This window comes from Serinus canaria, chromosome 6 (assembly GCF_022539315.1).
Source record: "Serinus canaria isolate serCan28SL12 chromosome 6, serCan2020, whole genome shotgun sequence".
Classification (NCBI taxonomy): domain Eukaryota; kingdom Metazoa; phylum Chordata; class Aves; order Passeriformes; family Fringillidae; genus Serinus; species Serinus canaria.
In genome coordinates this window covers 12,327,316-12,349,280 of record NC_066320.1, presented here as the reverse complement: position 1 = coordinate 12,349,280, position 21,965 = coordinate 12,327,316, and the positions used below count along the sequence as shown (strand labels likewise).

At 37.2% G+C, this 21,965-nt stretch overlaps 1 protein-coding gene across 1 annotated transcript in view; it reads right to left on the bottom strand.

The window, feature by feature from the left end:
• Positions 1 to 6,395: 6,395 nt before the first annotated feature.
• The window catches only part of POLR3A (RNA polymerase III subunit A), a 33,424-nt gene continuing 17,854 nt past the window's right edge, over positions 6,396 to 21,965 (bottom strand). The window contains exons 20-31 of the mRNA XM_009087495.4: positions 21,598 to 21,768; positions 20,665 to 20,778; positions 16,880 to 16,966; positions 16,712 to 16,794; positions 15,159 to 15,329; positions 14,500 to 14,593; positions 14,299 to 14,391; positions 13,684 to 13,848; positions 12,843 to 13,007; positions 12,384 to 12,515; positions 10,998 to 11,130; positions 6,396 to 8,995 (exon numbers count right to left, since the gene is read on the bottom strand). Of these exons, the coding sequence (XP_009085743.1) occupies positions 8,847 to 8,995; positions 10,998 to 11,130; positions 12,384 to 12,515; positions 12,843 to 13,007; positions 13,684 to 13,848; positions 14,299 to 14,391; positions 14,500 to 14,593; positions 15,159 to 15,329; positions 16,712 to 16,794; positions 16,880 to 16,966; positions 20,665 to 20,778; positions 21,598 to 21,768 (1,557 nt within the window). The 3' untranslated portion in view covers positions 6,396 to 8,846. The remainder of the gene's footprint in view (positions 8,996 to 10,997; positions 11,131 to 12,383; positions 12,516 to 12,842; positions 13,008 to 13,683; positions 13,849 to 14,298; positions 14,392 to 14,499; positions 14,594 to 15,158; positions 15,330 to 16,711; positions 16,795 to 16,879; positions 16,967 to 20,664; positions 20,779 to 21,597; positions 21,769 to 21,965) is intronic.

Sequence of the window (21,965 nt, the reverse complement as noted above, 5' to 3'; positions counted from 1 at the left end):
GGCTCCAGAAAAGTCAATATTCCTCAAAAATTCCAGGGTAGTCCAAGTTCCTCTAGTCCAAGCCAAAAGAGCTCCCTGAGGAAATGGAGACAGGTGTGCATGCAAGCGTGGGTCTCTCTCTAGATACTGTGCAACACCTGTCTTTGCACATATGCCTGAAGAGCTCATCTCACAGCTCATCTATTTTGCAATGCTTAAGCCAAGGGGATAACAGAGGTGGCAACCCATTTCCTAAAAAAACCCCAGAACCCAGCACATCCACATTTGGGAACAGACCAATACTTAGATGGGGTTGAACTGCAAAAGCTCCTCATGCGTGGAGAAAGAGTAACAGGATTGTAGGGAGCTGGAGGGGATTAATATTGCTTCATAATAAATGCTCTAGCATTCTGAATTCATCTGGTTATAATACAGGAGAAGCATTTCTAGTGTACTTTCATCAATTTTGCAGAGTTCTACAAATGCCTATGAAAACCAGACAAAGGCAGATGGTCAGAACATTGAAAAATTTGCAGCAAATTGTGTGACATACTCATAGCTAAGACTTGAACTGCTACTTAACAGTGATACATGGGTTTCTCTTTACAGAAATACTGCATAAATTCGATATGCTTCTGACAGGAGAAGAAAATTTTACTTCTAATATTGCAGGATATTTCTTGGGCAGGAGGGGGAAATTATTTTTGTAGGAGGAAAACACAACATTGGGATGACAGTGAGAATAAAGTCAAAGAGAAGCCATTGTACAACTTGCTGTAATCAATTTGCTCAAAGTAGATCATGGACCAAGATGAAACTTAAGGCTGAAGGGTGGTTAAAATGACAAAAAATACTGGACTTAACTAAAATCAGTTCTGAAAACAGTAACAAATGTGAAATGAAGTAACTCCTAAATTACACTCTCATTTGAAAGGCAAAAGTACTACAGTCTCTGCTTCAGCCTACGTGCCTTGGAGGGATGGGAAAGCCATCAGAGAGTTCTAGAATGAAATAATGTCGCAGCTTGGCACAGTGGCAGCTGCATTACCAGCTTCCACAAGGTTTGGTCAGCCAGTTTAAAACGAACTACAGATCTTCAACCTATCTTGTATTTTTCCCACACATAACACAAATGTAAAAATTAAACATTCAGCAGTTCCAGTTAGTACTTTTAAAAGAAAAACAGCACAAAAATAATGTAGAACTTGAATTTTTATAAATACCAAGATTTGTGAGAATTTAATTCCCAAAACAAATAGCAAATCCCCACCTCCATACTAAATGGAAAAGAGCATAACCAGCTCAGCCTAGAATAAGGAGAAACATCTGAGACAAAGTCCTCCTGCCTTTTTAAGGCATAGAAGTCTTGAAAAATAATTTAGGTTAAAATGATCCTTTTTGAATTAAGTCTGCAGCAATGATATTTAGAGAAGTGTTGTTCAACTGTTTCAAACTTATAAAGAGGGATTAACTGGCCGAAGTTTGATGGATAGAAATACTTAATATAATGCATATATCAAAGCTCATCCAGTTCTGCTGAGTTCTCTAATTGGTTTCCAGGGGATTTGGATTAAGCCCCAGTTTGGTAATAAAAAGACTATGCAAAAGAATAACCGAACTAAGAAGTCTCCAAATCTGCTAGGGATATTCCATGAAGGATAAATACACTTCATCAGCAAGGCAAGCCTAATATTAATTCTTTTTACCATGGGCTATTTATACTTCTACAATTTTTTCTTCTTAACTCACCTTCAGAGCTCCCACCCTCCCCTTTCAAGATCATTAATGGCAGCCTAGAGCTTCACTGCCCTCTCCTTTTCCAGCTGAAGTCAGTGTCTGCCTTGCAACTGACTTCAATACCACCAACTATTAGCCTTTCTGACTTTCTTTAGACGATGAAAAGAACTATACACAACAGATGCTAATCACATTCTTTAATCCCCACATCCTGGCAATGTTATTTACTAAGTACTCTTTGTAACATCTGTGTTCTCACAAGCATAGTCCCTTAACTCACCTTGAGATTCTGTCATCTCCTCTCACAACCACATTGCTCAGGCGAAACTGTTCTAATTTAACCGTCTTTAACACACTGAATCTAAAGTACAGAGTCAAAAGATTTCCCCAGGTCTTTATAAGTTTGTGGAAGCAACAGTTCACTGATTCTACATTTGCCAGCTCCTTCCCAAGCTGCTGTGCTGCTCATCCTTCCCCACGCTTATCTTCAACAAAACACATACAAACACAAGCAAGGCAGAAGATATTTGTGCCAGCTAAGTAGGAAGGCTGAAGAAGAAAGCAGAAACAGGCTAAAGACAAAGATAAGTGGAGATCTAAAGGCCTGAATACAGTTTTTAATGCTTACAAAGAGCCACATGAAGCAGGGATGCCTTTCATTTCATTTTAAAGTACAAATATATTACCTTATATAATAAGGTCATTTTTTTTTTCCAAAAGTTATTTGACCATAGCTGTAATTTTGATGGCAGTAGAGTTCCACATCCAGATGTGCTGAAGAGATGTTTCTTCCTTGAGTGGTTTAATTATCCTCCAGGCAAGTGTTCACAGTAACCTTGCATGGCTGAGCTGAATCCAGCCAGTGGCACAGTATGGTTGACATAGCACTGCTGCAGGGAAGCAGTGTCACCAGCAGTGACAGTCACTACAGGTCCAGAAGGGAGGAATCTGTGGGAGAAACAAGGACAAGGAGACAGAAATAAATGCAAAGGGAACTAGAAAATGCACAGCAGTAGCATAAGTCAGAAGAACTATGTATCTTCTAAAAAATAAAAGTTTAAAGAAAGTCTCTGATGTAACTGGAAAATATTTGCATGAATGGAAAATCTGGAAGAACGGCATATGGGTAAGGGAGCAGGTTACTGTGTGGGTTTGTCTAGGTACCTACACATACAGCAGACATTTCAGCATCACTGAATTGGAAAAGTGCAGGGATCAGGGCAGAGTAAGGGGTGAGGTGTGTCCTTCCATCCCATGAAAGAGATCCCTTACCCAGCGTGCCCTACAGAAATGAGTCACACACTGTCCCTGCTTCAAGCCTGCACCATGACATGGCCAGAGCCATCCTCATCACTCCAAACACCATCAGCAGTTTACCATGGGGATGCTGTCAATCAACCTGAGCCAAAGAATCCCCTCCCTGTGACACATCAGGATGAATCACACCACACTAATTAATTCCCAGAAACCAATGAACCCTGGAATCATAAATCAAGAAAAGTAACTTTGAAGTCTTACAACTAATTCTGGCATTTTCTGGGACTTGTGAAGTTTACCAGCACAATTTCACTATTGCTTTTGCATTTCTTGGCAATTAGTTTTCTTTATTTTGCTCCTAAAAATCTATATAATTTAACATATAAAAGGGATACCCACTGAGAAAATTGTCATGCATATCAAAAGACTAGGCAAGCAACCTACACTTTCACAAAAAGGAGAAAAATATGCCTGTGGTTAATAATCCAGGTACCTGCTGCTTTTGCAACAGCTTCATTTCACTGTCTCCACCTGACAAAACGCCTCTATTATGCAGGAGAACTTGGTAGGAAATCTTGAGGGATGCGCCTCAAGATACAGCTTTCTGTGGATCCTGAAAGCCACTGTGAGAACAGCACCTGCTTGTCCTCTTTTACCCATTCCTCTGCACTACCTGGTTCTGAAACATAAAAATAAGGACAGTTTGCAATGAGTGTCTGCCACCATAGGGCTACAATCAACAGCAACACAGAATACATAGAACAGCTTTCCTTCACAGACTTCCCTGAAGTACCTGTCTGCTCTTTGTACATGTTGTCACCTCTCTTCTAGGAAGAGACACACAAAAGGAAATGATGTAATTTGTAATTGAAAGTACCTGATGTAATTTCTGTCTCTTGTTCTAGTAGCACGACTTACATATTATTAAAAATATCCCAGCTAAGGATTTTACAGGAATATTTCTGATCTAACTGCAGGTATTAACACATCTGAAAAGATTCCTATTTGCCTGCTAATTATAGTTACAATCTTCCCCGTGAGCTGTATCAGAACCCATCAGGAACAGCAGTTTTTACACTTAACAGCAGCAATCACAGTTCAGCAGCTGTAATTATGCACAGTTGGTTGAAAGAGCTTTATAACTAAACAGATACAATACCTGAAGGAATTAATTCAGGGTTACTGCTCATTAATAACAGTCATCTACAAAATTAATGATGATTTAACTATCATTTGTCACAGCCACTAAGAGCAATCCCCAGGACAAATGACAAAATCTTAGTTATCAGGAATGAATAAATACCTGTCCTTTACCCAACTATTTCCATTACTTCACTAGGACTCCTTAAAGAGATTATGAGTACCTGTGTGTGACTTTACCCAGCTGCCATCTCTGTTTCTTCCCCAAGCAGACATGAATTTCTACTCTGCTTCCACACACACTCGCTGATTTCTGCATTTCATGTCTTTTCAGCTTTCTTCCCTCTATCCTCAACACCTGCAGAAACCATCATATTCCTGTACAACATCAGCCCTACATACTGTCCTTGCTTCCAAAAGGAGCATGCAATTATTCCAGGTCTTGAAGGCTTGGACTCACAGGACAGACCCTTTGGATGAAGAAACACCTTTTAGCATCTGATGCACACAGAAGTCACAGTGGTGGTTAAAGCAATGCAGTAGCCCAGCAGCTCAAGGCCCACAGAACCCCTAAGCACAGCCAGCCAATGCCAGGTTCTCACAAATCCAACAGGAACTAACAAACTACAGGCACCCTCCTGGCTTTCAGACATTCAAGTGGAAGTAATCTTCCATAAATCTTGCTGGTTGCAGCTGTCTATACACAAAGACCACCTGTTTCATATTATTTTCAACCCTAACCATTGGTCTCTTGGATCAATAGCATCACCTTCAAATGTCTTGAATGCAGCCTTGCCTTGGAGTTGTGCAGCAGCTGAAGGATGTGAGACACTCCCAAGGCAGCTCCCAGAACTTCACACTTCAGAGCAGCTCTGGGAGCTGCATTTCAGTGCCCCTGGAGAGACTGAATGCAGACTGGAACAATCATGGCTGCATGGAAAATGCTCCTGCAAAAGACATGTCCCCACTCACTGCAGATTCCTGTTCTATCACTTTCCAGGAGTAGCTCAAAACACTCTTTTGGGAATGACTAAAGCCTTTACTGAAGTACTGCTTTTTGGTTGTTTGTTTTTTAAGCCAGATAGACAAATATTGTGAAAGTGAAAATTTTACTAATTAATGAAAAAGCATATGTGGACTCTGCTCTCTCCCTCTTATGAAAACACAGTCCCTTCATCTCCTTCCTTATGTACATAATTTTAACAGATAACTTTCCCTCTCATAGTTACATTTCAGTCCTGATATTGCAAAAAAACCCCCATTTCCAACAGAAAATATAACAAAGCTACCCAATACCTCCTTCCTCAAAAGAAAATGCTGCTCTCTAGTGGAAGATGATGGTATGATCTAATTCCATTAGAAGTAATGTTATACAATTTTCATTTTATCAGTCACAAGAAACTTAGATTCATTTTCAAAAGCCCTGAAACACAAAAGTAGCAGGGCTTGTTTGTTCTCTATGAGTCTTCCGGATTGGCCTGTGAGATTTTGGTACTCATTCTTCAAGAGAAATTTGCTATGCATTTATATCAGTACCATCATCACATCCAAATATTAACCTGATAAGTTATGGTGCATTAAAATATTAACATATCTTTTAATTTGTTCCCTTTTAGTTTTTCTGTTTTTCTGGTTTTAGACAATATAATAATAAGCCAATTGTTTTGGGGTTTTTTTGAACATATTCAGTTACCAACAGACGTTCCTAGGTCTGAATACAAAGCTTAGTCAATGACTTTGAGGACAGGTTAGTTACCTGCACAGAATAATTTAGGCAAATATGCAAAAACTATGAAAATCTGTATCCTGTTTGCTATGGGTTTCTAAAGACATTGCTGTCTACAGGCACAGTGATACAAAACTGAGGCATTCCTGTTGCAATGATTCCTTCAAGTTCAACTCAAACAGTGACAAATGCTCAGACATCAAAGAGTCTGTCCTGAAACAGTCAATTTTTTTCTTCTTGTAGTTAATTTATAAAACACAGCATTCAAATGCTTTCCTTAGCTTTTTCCTTTAAGCATAGATAAGCAAAAAAGGCAATAGCATTCTATACTAAATTTCTTCAAGTTATGGACCAAAGCAGCACAGTTCTGGATTTACTTCCAAATTCCCATACTCATAACAGAAAACCTATTTAGCACACACAGCTGTTTTCTTCTCTCTCTGCAGATAAGAGATGTTTGTGAAGTAATTTCCTGATAAACACACCAAGAAAGTACTTCATTTATTAACAAGTCTAAATATGTTTTAAAACAGACGGAAAAAATGAAAGCAGCATATGGATATTCAAAAACAAATTTATTTCTTGAAAACTTACACTTAACTTCAATTAGCACATTAACTGGAAAAGAGAGGAAAAATGTGAAAAATAGTGTTTATTTTTAAAAAATTAAACCCAAACTAAAGCTAAAAATTTGAATCAAAATGTAAATTTTAATATTCCAAAGTTCCATTTCTTGACTGTTAATACTGATGCTTAAAAAAGCAGCTTATGAGTGAAATCCAACAGCTAATTTGTTTACTGACTGTACAGAGAGCTCAAACAATGGTTACTAATTCAGAGTGCTCTTGTAAACAATCTATTTTTGGTTGAAACACTCATGAGGCTCAGAGGATACTCTAAGGACAAGACAGAGTGGCTTTAAGCAAGATAGGTTTTATATTACTTATTCATTTACATTGTAAATACCTGAGATTGAAGCTGAATAATTCTCTTTTGTCTTACTAACTACAGAAAGAAATGGACGTCAGCTTATCCATAAATTATGCAGAAATACAATACACCCATAAATAAACACAAGGTTCACACTTTCTTTACCTCTGCCTCTTTTTATTGTCATATTTAAGACAACTATAAAAGATGTAATTTTAGTCTTAATTTTTAAACATACAAGAGAGTGAACTCAGCATTTAAATAGCTCATTTTTCTATATTTACGAAAACCCAAAAGCAAACCAAACAAAACCTCCACCCCACCAAATCAACCAACCTACCAACAAAACCCAAAAACCAAAACCAACCAAATAAAAAACCCAACCACCCAAAAAACGGAAAAATGAAAGACATGGTTATTTGTTCCAGTACAAACTCCACCCATTTACATATTGAAAAGAGTCTTTATTCACAAAAATGTCAAGCACTACCAGTAGAATTTCCCCTGATAAAACAAAGTACTTAACCACAGGAAATGTTTATGGGCTTTCTCTCCGTGAAGCCCTTACCCATGTTAAATTTATATCTAGACAAAGAAATAGACAAATGAGTAAGTGGCAATCTCACTGAGATCACAAAGAAAACTTTAATTTATTCTGAAATTTCTATTGCTAAAACAAAGATAGCAAAATATATGTAACTTTTAGAGCAGATAATAAATGTACTACATTCTCCATTTTCACCCTGCCAAAATCTAGGCAAATGTAGATCTTAGCATCACACCAAAAACACAAAATAATTTGAGAATAGCTGTGTTGAATTTTGTATGAGATCTTGTCTGCATGGAGGATGAATTAAAAAACAGACAGTGGCACCTGAAGACTTAAACCAATACATGCACAGTCTCTGCATGTAGCCTTACACTTTTGGTGGACATAAAGACAAAGTGCAGCACAAACTTCTTCATTTTCAAGTGCTAGAATACTCAGCAGCCTGCTTTTTCTTTCTAAGGGGACAACTTCAGCTTCTTCCTCTACTTCATTTCTCTCCAACCTAGACCCATGTCATGAGCACACTGAGTATCCAAACACTGCTGAGAAAACACTAAGATACTTTCCCTCCATAGCCCCACTGCACATTTAAATATAGTACACTGAAATGATTTGAGATCTATATTCATTCTGATAACTTCGTCAGTGGACTACAGCTAAGAATACTTGCCAATTATTTCATGGCAATGCATAAAAACAGCACCCCTTAAATTTCTATTTTAAATAATAAAATCAAAGTAGGTTGCTCACATGATCCTGCTCAATTAGGAAACCTTCCCAAAACTAGGACTGCTCTAAGTTACTGATTCCAGCAGCTAAGACAGTTGCTGTCATATGAAAAGCTATCTGTAACTTGCAATATTCTTACAACAGTCTTCTCAGAATTTAGCAGCCTCTACAATGTACAGCTTCTTGTAGATATGGTCCCAAAACAGAATCCTGGGGAGGAAAATAATTTACTGGATAATAACTCAGGATGAAGAAACACCCATTTAAACTACCAAAGCAAAGAGAAATATTTCAAACACTTTGACTAGTGCTCCTGAACTCACGATGAATTAATCACAGACTCAGTTCCAGCTTTCTGAAGTTCCTGTTTTTAGAAGCTGTAGACTGACCTCTGCAGCTCCTGCTTGAAAGGACATTTCTGAAAGCATTCTGGGCAAGCTCACAGAACTCTCCTGCTTTTTTTTTTTTTTATAAGGTAAAATCTGAATACACGTTAAATAAATACTGTGTTAATAACAGCTTGCACCCACTAAAGGTAATAGAAAAAGTTAACACTATCACATGAAAAAGAAAATCAGGTGAAATCCACTTAAAATTTTTTTCCACTCTCTGGTGTACTACCTCCTTTCAGGGTCTTTACTAGCCACAGGTGGTGAACAATTGGGCAATTCTTTTGATATAATTTCACTTACCAATTCACTTCTGTTGAGACACATAGAACCGATAATAAACTTTGCTTAATTTAAATAATGTTTGCTTACTATTTCTTGGTTTGCTACCTTGTTTTCTGTCCAAGTGCTATGTAACAATGGGAATATGAAATTCATTATGATCAAATATCAGAGGCCGCCTAGGAGGGGTTGATTCTTTGTCTGCTTTGTGTAACAGTTTAAAGAGACCTGTTCCAATATTCATTGGAATTCCCATGATGATGCACTCAGAAACACCTAGAAAAAAACCAAAGAAACACAGTGAACATTTGAACATAAGGATTTACGAAACTACTTTCATTTGCCCATTCTGTTTTGTGTTGCCTACAAAACATTGTCACATACAAGAACCAAGGCCTCTTCAAAAGACAAAGTAAAATGTTATGGTCATCAGACTAGTACGTTACTTACACTGTGTTAAATTCTACAGGAAAAACTCAACCTAACCTAAACATCTTCTCCAGGGATGAAAGCCCTTCAGAAGGTTTGTTTTTAGAGAAGACATGTCCCATGCAGTGGCCATAGCAGAAGATGTAAGGCAAGCTTACTTCATGCTCATTCTCTGACTCAGTGCTAAGGCTTCAGTCAAACCTGGCAGGGTTCCCTGGAAACCTCCCCAAGTTGCCAGTGAGAAAGGCACAGAACTACTTGAGCTGTAACGCTCCTGGCATTTTCACCACTCAAAAAGTACTTGTTTTGAAGTGAAAGATTGAGTCTCTCCCAATGATTTTTGATGGTTATAACATTTCCACTGCAATGCGCTGACACATTTATATTCTACCAATGTGCACGACTTTTCCAAAGAACGTTCCACACTCAAAGCAAGCTCTCAGATATCAGTGTTTCTCTCAGCATGCTGTTATGATCTAAATGACATTTTTGCACATTCTCAGGGGTATAACTAGATTGTCCTTCATATAAACGTTTAAGAAGGTAACAATAAACAGCTGTACATTTGAATGCAGAAAGGATGAAATAAATTTGCTTAAAATTCTGACTTGATTCACAATTTGAATGTATACTAATGAAAATTCAAAAAATACTGTGCACAAAGCACTGTTTGAAACTGGCTACACTAAGACCACCTAGATATACACACAAGTATATCTAGTTAACTAATTAACTTTTGCATAATATTTCTATATTTCATTAGTCCCCAGAAACTCCCAATTCCAGCTCCAGGACAGCAGGCATTGCATAAACAGATCTTGAAAAGAGTAAAACCTGCTTTACTTCTTTTTTCCATTTAACCTATTAGACAGATTTTTTAACAATTCAGTCCCAAAATATATGTAGCTTAAAGGAGAAGAATATCTGCAAAGAATGGGGGCAAAGGCATTACAAAAACCCAACATTATTTCAATTCCAAATATTTGAGCACATTGCAAAAATACAAAAGAAAGAGAAAAAGAGAAGGCCAGAAAACTCATTGACTGGGTTTTGTTTGCTGTATGTATGTGGGCATGCATACACTTGTGCATATGTAGCCATGTATTTTCAAAATTTACCAGATTCTTTCACGAACTCACTAAGATGATTCAGTGGCTGCTAACATACTTAAATTTAAAACTCAGGAACAGATACATTTAAAAATAAATTTCTGACAAGTATCTTGTCTGCTGTTAATGAAGTGAACACTGATAAACAAGACTTCTGATTAAAAAACAGAAGACGCACAATTTTCATCTATTTAGATTACAACTAAATGAAGACATCAAGAACTTGGCCTTTCTGCTTATTTCAAGGTACAAGTGCTAAATGCTAAGCAATCAGGTAAGAGTATAATCTTCAGCTAGGCTGAGATATACCTGTTTCCCTACTTCTTAGCAGGAATGAAAATGAAACCTAAATACTGAGTGAGGTTCTAGATTTATTTAACAGCTCTATGTGTTGAAAATAAACAAGCTTTCATAATTAAAAAAACAGAACTATTGATAGTGAGACAAATTCCCTAGTATTTCACTGAAGCTGATAAGTAAAACCAAATTACTCAAAGTCTACGTTAAGAAACATCCAAAAAATATCCAACTGCCTTCAAGATCTCAGTCTGAGATGAGAAGCAGAGAAACACAACAAACTTCTAGGACTTCTAGAATGAATTAGCCTCAAGCCTGAACTTAGTCTTGAGTTTTTGCCATACCATAAGGAAGCTTAACAAAGACAAAACTCCAATGCTTTGAAGAGGTTTCACAGATGCTGGGTAAGGACCACAAACTGTAACAGACTTTGCAATACCTACCACAAACAGAATCCTTCTGTCCAAAGTAGGCAGCATCAAAAAGATGGTCTGCAGTCTTTTCAAAAGAAGCCAGCATCAACACACTTTCCTTCATTTTTGCCAGTCCAAACCTGGTAATACCCAGAACTTCACCCTTGATTGATGGAAAAACCCCAAGAGTAAGCCTGAGTAAATAAATAAATAAATATACTATCTACAATACAGTATTGTCATAATACACTGATTTACAGTTGTACATCCTGAAGGTTAATAGTTTGGTAGTAACGAATATTTACATAAAACAAAAGTCATACTTCATACACAATATAAGCTAGTATAAATGGCTAATAGCTCTTGAATAGATCTTGAGTATTGAACAAATTGAAAGAAACATGGCCATGTGAAAAAAACCCCACAATTATAAACTGGCTGCTGAGCTACCAACTTCAGTGGGGTCTGAGAACATTATGCTGCATCTACTGCCTATTATCTATAGATAAATCTGACCTCAGCTGCCAGGAGACTACAGAAGATGCTAAATCTTCATTTCTTTTCACTCTCCAGAGAAAAAGGTAATGAGCTTTTTAAACTAACTTGGTTTGTTTCTTATTTCTTAGAAACATCCTGATTATACCAGGTTACACATAGAAGCCTAAGTCAGAACAGGCAAAAGTACACATGGTAGGAGGCCACCAAGTTTAAAACATGGCACTCTGATGCCCTTTTCTACTGCTGTGCTGCAACTTCACAGGGTCACAGCCCTGGGGACTGCGGCTGCTCAGTACAACAAAGCTCTGTAGTTTGGGAACAAATCAGAACTCCATCTATTTCACACAAATTAAACCCTTGCACTCTGGAAGGCAAACTGCAAAAATCTTACTTCACTAAGTGTACTCAACTCTAAAAACCATATTGGAGGTAAAAGAAAGAAAATCAATCAGTAAGAGCAGATGATTTTGTACTAACATGTTGTGTAAAACTGTTCTTGTCAGCTGATTCTATCTGTAATGTCTGTATCCTTTGCCTCTCACATATGGTGCAGCTGTTACAAACCACTCCCCATGGGCTTTTCTGCACAGCAAGCCTTAAACTGCATGCATGGCTACCCAAACAGTTGTTTTTTCACACCATCATGTTTAGGATTTCCATTTTCAATATGAAATTATCATTCCCTACTCATTACATCAATTTGTTTTCAGTCAAAATAGATCTGCCCTCCCCCTAAGAACTAGAGTAATGAAGCATTTTGTGTAAAATATAGATAACAGTATTAGGTCAGTACAACTGGGAATTTCTTAAGCCCAGAATGAATTTCCATCTCCTGAGCTCATCCACCCTTCTCAAACACGATAAAATTAATTTGTTTAAACAGGCCAAAGTAAAATTTAGAAAAGCCATAGTACAAACCTTGTAAGTCATTAGATCAGACAATAACATGACATGTCTCCTGTCAATGCTCATGCCATGGTTGACCATCGTGTACTGAATCTCATTGATAATGGTTGTCCGAGCAGCTTCAATTCCCAGAGTTTTCTCTACCTGCACAAGAGATTGTTACATGACTGTTGCATGTCACATGCATGAAGAACCAAGTGCTTGGAGCAAGCATATTCCTGGAATAAATGCTATCTGATTGCATATTGATATTCCATTTCTATGACTACCCTTTTAACTTCTCCAGTTGAAAACTATATATAGAAACAGCTTCTCTGTGGTGAACAGTGATATCATCCCGTGTTAATGCATTCTGACATGTATTAGTGGAATCAGGCTTCATTCTATATCAACTGCTGCATCTGAGCACAAACAAGCACTGGTAATAAAGATGCTGTGGGGAAAACCCCACAGCACCCATTTAGACATTACCTCATAAGTGTTGTTGGAGGATGTTTTTGTTCCTTTCACTCCATGAGTAGCCATAACAGCTCGTAGATTATCACCTTCAACCAGAAGCTTGTATTTTTCCTTTCCACTTTGTTCATCAACATGAATGACAGCTCGGGAAACCTCTGGTATGCCTTGCACTACAACCTTCACATAAAAAAGAAGCCCTAGTAATTTTGATGAATACAGTAACACAGTATAAAAGGGTAACACTTGCCAGCATTCAAACCTATTGAGAAGGTCTAGTACATGGAGTAAAAGCTCACTCAAAACACATATGAGGAAGATTTCTTGCTCTTAAATACACTAGTGCGGAACTGACACTGTAGTATAAACCTTACACACTAGCTACATTTTATGTTTCATGTCAGACATTCCCACACTCTGGTTTGTGTGTCTGAATGGTGACAGACCTATACAAATGAAAGGGCAAATTGCTAACAGTAAAGGTTCCCTTATGTCTGTTTTTAAAATCCAGAGTAGAGAGTCTCCTCACAGTAAGCTGAAGAAATGCCAGATACTGTCATGTGGTTCAATTTAAGATACAGCTGAAAGCAGATGTAACTATTTCATACAACTGCTGCACTTGGAGTGCTTCAATAAAGGTTGTAAGGGAAATATCAAAGCTTTCACTTTATTTTCAAATATTAGTAAAGGATGGCTTCGTTTCAACAGCAAGGCAGTACCATCACAGTCTAAAAATTACTGATCCAGTCTATCGTCACTGTCAATACTGACAAGAATTATTTCATCTTGCCACCATGGAACAAATTATTACTACTGATTTCCTCCCACAAAAGTGTGAGACAGCCTTGGCTTGTACCTTTGGTAGCTCTTCCTTGAGGGACTGCAATACATAATACATGGAACTCTTGCTGTTTTCACGAGGGGTCACACACACAACTGCTTCTCCATGGACAGCAACATCCCCAGGCTTCACTCGGAGTTTAGAGACGCAAATCGAGTAGCGCACAGTCTCGGCATTCACCTGTGCCGAAAGACAACCAGCAAACACCAGGGTTAGCGCAGCAGGTATCAACATGCTCAAATAAATGGAGCCATCATCAACAGATGATAAAAAGGAAAAAAGTAAGGAAAAAACCCCCAAATACTCTCTTATAAATTAGTTTTATAAATTCATGAAATAGTATCCTATGCTGAGAGTACCAGCCTGTACATTAACCAATGGACAGAAATGGCATGTCTGTGTCCAGGAAAACACAAATGTATGTTCTCTCACTTCCAAATAAAGGAGAAATTATCCACTAAGCAAGGAAAAAATAAAAGAGACCCTTCCAGATGTAATGTAGCCACACAACATCTTTCATTCACTTCCTTTTTTTTTTTTAGCTTCCCCTGGTGTGATTACTAGCACAGGATTAAGAGACCTTTTGTAACATATCCAAGGTATAATCTGTCTAAGAAGTGAACAACTCACCTCTAATCTCAGTAGTCTAATGCGCTCTAAAGACAGCTTCACTAGGATGAAACAGTCATCTGGAAGAAACACTTCCTCAATATATTCAGAAATCTTTAAGAGACAAGGACAAAACAATTAGCATGCATAAATGGCTAAAAAACCCCACTGCAATTGGCTAATGCATACATTTAAAGCATTAGCAGCAATACAATTTCTTACCTCTCCTAACAAAGTTTTCTCAATTCTTCCTTTAACCAGACGGGCAAAATCAGGATCATCATCTTTGTCCAACTGTGCTGTTATAATAGGGGTGCTACAAGAATAAACACACACACACACAAAAGCCCAGGTATGAAAGTGCTCAGCTAGGGTACAGATGGCAACTTGAATTACAGCCTGCTTTCGGGAATTTCTCGCTTATCTAGAGCAGTATTTAGTAAGATAGAGCTCTTCGGGTGTATTTAAGAAAAATTACCATTCAGGTACTTCAGGCTGGTAAAAACAAGCAAACACACAAATACTAGTGACTGTTTTCATGGCATATGTTATTCTAGTATTATTTAGGCGTGGCTTCATGCATACCTAGAAATAGGTATGCCTCAAGTACTACTAAGCACCAGAGTACTTCACAATAGGTGAACAAGTCTCAGGAAATATTATACTTAACAAATAATCACTTTTTAAAATTTGATTTTCTCTGTGGGCTTAAGCATCACAGTTGGGCAGACATCAGATTTTTGTTGTTTGAGTATTTGCATTGAATGGTGTCTAGTATACTGCTCAGGACACGGAAATGCTATCATGTATTGCAAATTTACCCATCAGGATTCACTTGGGCAAAGGAAAAAAACCTCAACAGATCAAAGCAATATTTGTACCTAATAGCCTTTGAAGCATTAATGATTTCTTTGATTCTTGGCACACCCAAAGTAATGTTCATTGAAGCAACACCAGCAAAATGGAAAGTCTTCAAAGTCATCTGTGTGCCAGGCTCACCAATGCTCTGTGCACAAAGAGCTCCTACTGCAGACCCAGGCTCCATCTGTGCCCTAATAAATAAAATAGAGAAAGAGACATGGAACTGAATAAGGTATAAGATCCTAAGCAAACAACAACAGAAACCATTCTGGTAGATATACAAGACGTTTGTTAATCTATTATGTAAGTAAAAAAACAAGAGAGAGGTTGAAAGGTCACCAATACTTTAAGACTGATCTCATACAAAGCAAGAAGATGCCCTGTTATATAAGCTTTCCACAGCCTCAGTATAACTTCCATTGCAGATTAAAAAATGCTTGTTTTCTTCCTCCTATGCTGGATCTAGTGTTTGATGCTTTCTCCCTTCAGGGAAATCCCATATGCTACCATTTACTTATTACAGTAAAAGAGAATTCATGCTAAAAACACTTAAGACAAGTGTAAGCAAGTAGTCCTAGTAAGGGAAAGCAAAAACAGGTGGAAAGCAAAAACTGGTAATTGCTTTAAAAGAGTTAAGAACTTAATATATACATGAATTTTCTAGAAGAATAAACCATTGGGAAACAATTGATGCAGGTAAGCCACAAAGGAGAGATCGCCCATGGCTGCATGTGAATGTCCAAATCTGACAAGTCTAAGGAAATGAAATAAGTCTCAATGGATAAAAAGATTAGAACACTCACACTAGCATTATCTTGGCAGAAACCAAGAGTAACAAACAAAAGGATCCTATGAGTGCACAGTAGATCAAAGAAGATTTTCGAACAAAGTGTGATATAACTCCTCAGAGACTGTAGATCAAGAATGGCTATCAAGATTCATAGGAATTTGAAACTCATCTATATAGACTTTGTTCTGCATGGACTCATTGAAGGTTTTCAAAAACCTCCTGTAAGAGGGGGAGAAAGGAAACATGTCTGGCAGTGGGTGTAAGAATGTGAAGTGTTTAAACAATATCCTCCCTTACTCTGAATCCTACCTCTTTTGGCTTCTACTAGAATCTGCTGTCAAAACACAGTCTGTGGATATAAGTAATGAGTAGCTAAATGCTGAAACTGTGCTTGTTGGTATGCTTAAACACAAGCAGGTAGCTTTGCATGCTGAAAAAATATAAAATAAAACAAAGCAATTTTTTTACAACTTAAAATGATACCAAAGTTTGTTAATGAAAGGATCCGATTTTGACTCAAGACAAATGTAAAAATCCCACCTGTTAGATCTCTAGAACTTTCGTGCAAGACTCTTCCTTAACAAGCCCACCTGTAGACAGTGATTTGTTTTTTTTTCATCATTCCTTTGTCTTGCAATGTTTATGTCATTGGAGCCAACTGTTTCTAATTCTTTGTACTGCATTCACAACAAAACCAACACTCACACAGTAAAAACAGCAAAATACACCCAGATGTTACCAACAAAACAGCAGCACTGAGAAAACAGCAGGGTAAACACTCACCTCATGTATTTGTCTCTACAAGTCTCTAGAAACTTCTCTAGTTGTGTCGGAGTAATCCTATCCAACTGATACAAAACTCTTGGCTGAAAAGAGAACGGCATAGTTGGAAAAGCAACAACTTATGTAGATGGAAAAGAACTACATCATTACACAATTGAAACTATTTACCTCTGTTGTGCCATTGTCATTAATTCCATACTTGTCCCTAGTTTTCTTTATCTTCTCCGAAACACCTTTGATGAACTTTTTAATTTCCTGAAATCACATTAAAACCACAGTAAGCAAAGACAGAAGTCTTGAACAGTAAGTTATTTACTTTAAGCTCCAAATATTTACAATAAATTAATAATGCACAGTATGAAGATAGGAACATCAAAATTTAGACAAACACATACATTAGAGTTTAGCAATCCAGACCCACTTTGGTGTAGCCACAAATCAGTAGCAGCACATGAGGACTGTGGTCCATGCTGAATAAAAGCATCCTTCCTGAGAACACACTGACAGGTGAAGATACCTGACTTGGGTTGACCCTTCCTACCCACCACTTAGTCAAAGTGAGTTAAAAACTAAAAAAAACCCAATTCAAAATTCCTGTTTTTTGGCAATACTGACAAATACATTCTCAGTCATTCCTCACTATTCAAAATAGTCAAAATGGAAAGACTGTGGCAAGAGAGGAAGTATATAAAGTATAACTGCTGGATACATCTCAGATTTGAGGTGCGCTTTATTCTGAGAAAAAACTTGAAAACTACTTTTTACATGTCAGTCTTTACCTAATAAGATTCAAATAACTTCTCTAAGCAGTGGAAAGATATTGAAGACAATTGCATTTAACAAGTCATACTACACAGACCTTTAACTCTCTTACCAGGCTTACCCAAAAGATAGTCTTTAGTGGAACATAAACTGAAAAAATACTGTTAGAGAAATTTATTCTATAAACGATCATTTGGTCATTCTACATTGGACATACACATGTACAAGAGAAGTCATTAAATGCAAAGCCATGATTAAACTCTTCCACAAATGTGGACTTGGTGCAAGTCATTACCATAACACAAGGTTGTCAAAACCAAAATATAAACAAAAAGCAAGAGTAAATCCTTCCCATCTATTTCAACCATGATTTAGGACAGCCTCCATAAAGAAACAAATACTTTGATTTTTTTAGAATCCTCTTAAACCTTTTCTACCCCATTAGTCCTACCTAACAACGAGAATGATGGTTACACAGCATCACCTCTTCTTCACTACATACTGGTCTCCTTGCAACCACCACAGTCAACTGAGCACTGACAATTACTTGTAAAAATGACTAAGTATCCAAAGAACTGCCTTTTTTCCACAGCTGATTTTATAGAATCATTATGAAAACATTTCTATTACATTCTAACAGAATTCTCTCTCAAAACAACATTCTTACTGGCATTCAAGGTATTTCCAGAAAGTACATTTTTTTTCTGTGAATACCAGAACTGAGTTCAAAAGAACAACAGACAACAGAAATGCTGGAATGGATGCTTCAAAGTTGCTTCCCGTCTTGGATGACAGGATGTATTTTTATGTTTTTGCCCCTTTTTTCTGCCCTGCAGTAAGTAGCATTATTCACAAATAATATATTTGGACATTTTAAAGGTTTTTGACCCCAACATATTTTCAAAAAAATTATAATGTGATTTATTTTCTAAAGTAAGTGTTTAGGCAATAATATGGAATTAGAGAGGTGAATCTTTTTATTACTCGTGCATAAAAAAAGCAATGTTGCAGGACTTGCAGAAGACTTGTCTTCTCTGACAGTGCCTGAGTTCCAAAGTACTTTAAAAAATCCAAACAACTCCAACACAATAAATCAATTATTACATATAATTCTTAATAAGGTAGAACATATATAATAACATATAATCAAATGATATTTCCATACAGCAAAGTCAGCAAAGGTGGAAGATAGGTATCTGAAAACTTAATTTTTCAATGTCAACTTTTATTCATGCAGAAGACCTAAAATAAGAAATTACTTACTCTTCTCAACTTTCAGCCATCTGTTGGCATTTCATCCAAACTACGGATTAATTTTTGCTACAAATGGAATGAAATGTAGCTCACTCTTTGCTGACCCTCTCTTTCTCTCTCTCTCTCTCTGGATTTATAATCTTTAGTGCAACACTACTCTATGAGCACAGCAACGTAACTTTCAGGGTGGACTCAAAAAACCATTGATTTTTTCACAACTTCTAAATCCATAAAGTCTTAGTCTGGACCAGATTAACAAAGAGGCACCAAACAGGCTCAGTAAGATGTGGCTCAACACAGGCCTTGCCAGCTCCTCCTTGATGCTTAGGCAAAAGGGCAGTTCAGGGTTTGCATCAGGTGTCCCAGCAGCCAGGTTGGGTGCACCAGAAGCACTGCTTGCATGGCAGTCTTTGCAGTGAAGAAGCCACGGGAAAGCACAGTGGAACAGACAATGCCACAAGATTCAGCCAAAATCTGCTCCACTTCAGGTAGATCCAGTAGGACAACTCTGCATATAGCAACACTGAGTGGCTATGTGCTGAGCTTCTATTTTTGCACCACATTCACAGCACTTCTATTCCATCATCTCAAAAAATAATTTTAATTGTGAGTGTTTTCAAGGATTTCCCCAATTCTAATCAGAAGGAAAAAAAATTCCCTTCACCTGTACCTTAAAATATCTAAATATGTTATCTAAACATGAACGTAACTACTGTGCCAGTCAACAATCTGTTTTCTAATCAACTGAATTCCCTCCAGCAAGGGCAGAGTGCAGGAAGAAAAAATGCTGCCTGTTTGGACAAGGCTATTTAGACACACTGTGTTCTGGACTGGAGTGGATAAGACCATTACAGGAACCACTGACTAAAATAACAGCACTAAGAAGCATCTCTGTTGTGGAATGGAAAAGTGGAGGAAGGGAAAGGAAAAGACCGGAAAAACATGCTCATATCCCTAGAGACTGAAAGAATGACATTTAGGAAAAAGTGTCAAGTACTGAAAGAATGCTTCCTCAAAATCCTTGAATTTAGCAGTGGGTATTAATTAACATGTCAGAGTTTTCATATTAAGAAAATTAAATCATTGTGATGAACACCTATGTCAATTTAACAAGCAGTAAGGTATATATACTAATCAATTTAGCACTATACACACATCTTTAGCTAAAAAGCACTAACATTAATGCTCACACAGTGCACACACATGCTACGATTACCTCATTATATTTTTCATAACCTGTCTCAGTTAATGTCTTCAAGGATGAACAGAAAAAAAAGAAAAGAAGAAAATGTAACTATCTAAAACTAAAAAAATCTTAAGCTAATTATCACTAAGGTGATGCAGCCATATCTGTGCTTCTGAAATGAATAACAATTATTTAAACTTTCATTATATGATTTAAAATACGTATACTAGAAAAACCAGCTTTATCCACCAACTCTAATATTAAATTATTTGATTTCTTTGCCTTAAGATGTGCAGTTAAGATTTACAGCATATTTTAAATATGGATATAACTTGACTCTATCAATGGTAGTGCAATTCAGGTTTACTTTGTGCTCTGAAATACTCTGATCTGTTAAAAAGAAACACTTGAAACATAGGTCACGAATGGATTTGCTTTCATCATTGCCAGTAATCAGAAGGATCATGAAGATAACAGCTTTATATGGATGTAAGGTTAATTCTACAGACAGGTTAATTCTACAACTTTGATCAGTGATTCTCAAGCAAGTCTTGAGAGTGGCTGCTCTCATAAATATTAAAATTGCCCAATGCTCTTTCAAACAAATTCAGTTTTACAATTCAAAGTATAAGCAGCCATGCGAACCTTCACTCACCCTTAAAAGCCATGTAAGCAGTCTCCAGACAGGCTAAAATCCTGTGCTTAAATCCGAAGGCAAAGTTAATCACAGTGTGATACGTGAGATAATTACCTGCAGAAAACTGTCTTGACAGCAAAGAAATTCATTCTTCTTCATGATGGACTCAGATGTTAATACCAATTCATTTTTGCTAAGGGCTGGTTCACTTCGGCATGGATAGACAGCCTTCACAGGAAAAAACATGACTTATCCACAGACAGCACATGCACAAAAACTCCATTGCAAAGACACTGAACACATACATAGAACTGAATAACAGCATTCTTTATTTCTGGCTGTTTATTTCTGGTTGTGTCTTTTTGTAGATTGTTTAATGAGGGGTTTTTTTGGTTGGTTTTGGTTTACTACACTATATATTAGACTACTGTGCAAAGAAGGACCACATCCACTCCTACTTATTTCTGCAAATCTGAAGGTATACATCCAGACATTTCTAGTTCTAACCATTTTTTACACTCCTATTACAGAACTCTAAAGTTACTTCAGCAAAAGGCTTTTCTCTGGGGGAAGGGGGTCATAACACACCAACCAACCACAAAACCGAAACTGAACAATACAAGTCTTCAAACAGGACAATATTATTGAACAACCACTGTCCAGTTCAACTCAAGGAACATCCATGTCTTGATTTAACAGAGAACTAATCTGTGCAATATACCAAACTAGTGCCCAAATAAGCCTGTAGTAGTTTATCTACCGAGCTGGATATCAGGCCACAAAACTATGTTCAAGGACATAGAAATAAATTTTACTTTTCACAGCTTATACACAGTTTGGTCTCGGTAAACAAATTGCTCTGTTCCACTGGAAAAAATATCTATTACTCTTAGAATACACATCCTGAAAGACTGACCACAACCATTCAAAAAAGTCAGTTTGAAAGTAAATACTTCCAGTGAAACCATTTTCCCCATTATTTACTACTTTCTTCTCCATGCTTAACAGTATTTTCACTCTTTCAATAAGGATTTCAGCAATCCTTACCCTGATATTGTCTAGAACTCTCTTGAATTCCAGTGGTTCATCCTTCCCTTCCATAGCTGCAGGATCCAAGCCATCTCCTCCATAAATGAACTGTATAATGTCACCAGTAGAACTTCTGACTGTTAAATCATACTGTGAACAAAGATCTTCAAGGGATTTTACCAGACGTCTCTGAAGGGGAAAAAAAAGTACAAGGAAAGTAAAAAAAATGGATCTTTTTAAAAACAGTTGTTGATTTGCAATACAAGTACAATACAGAAACCAGACTTGGGAAATAAATCTGACAGAGTGATAAGCAGGCATGAAAACCTACTTAAAATCATACATTACCCCTCAGGCTTTACTGTGCATTTCACAGAACATGAAAG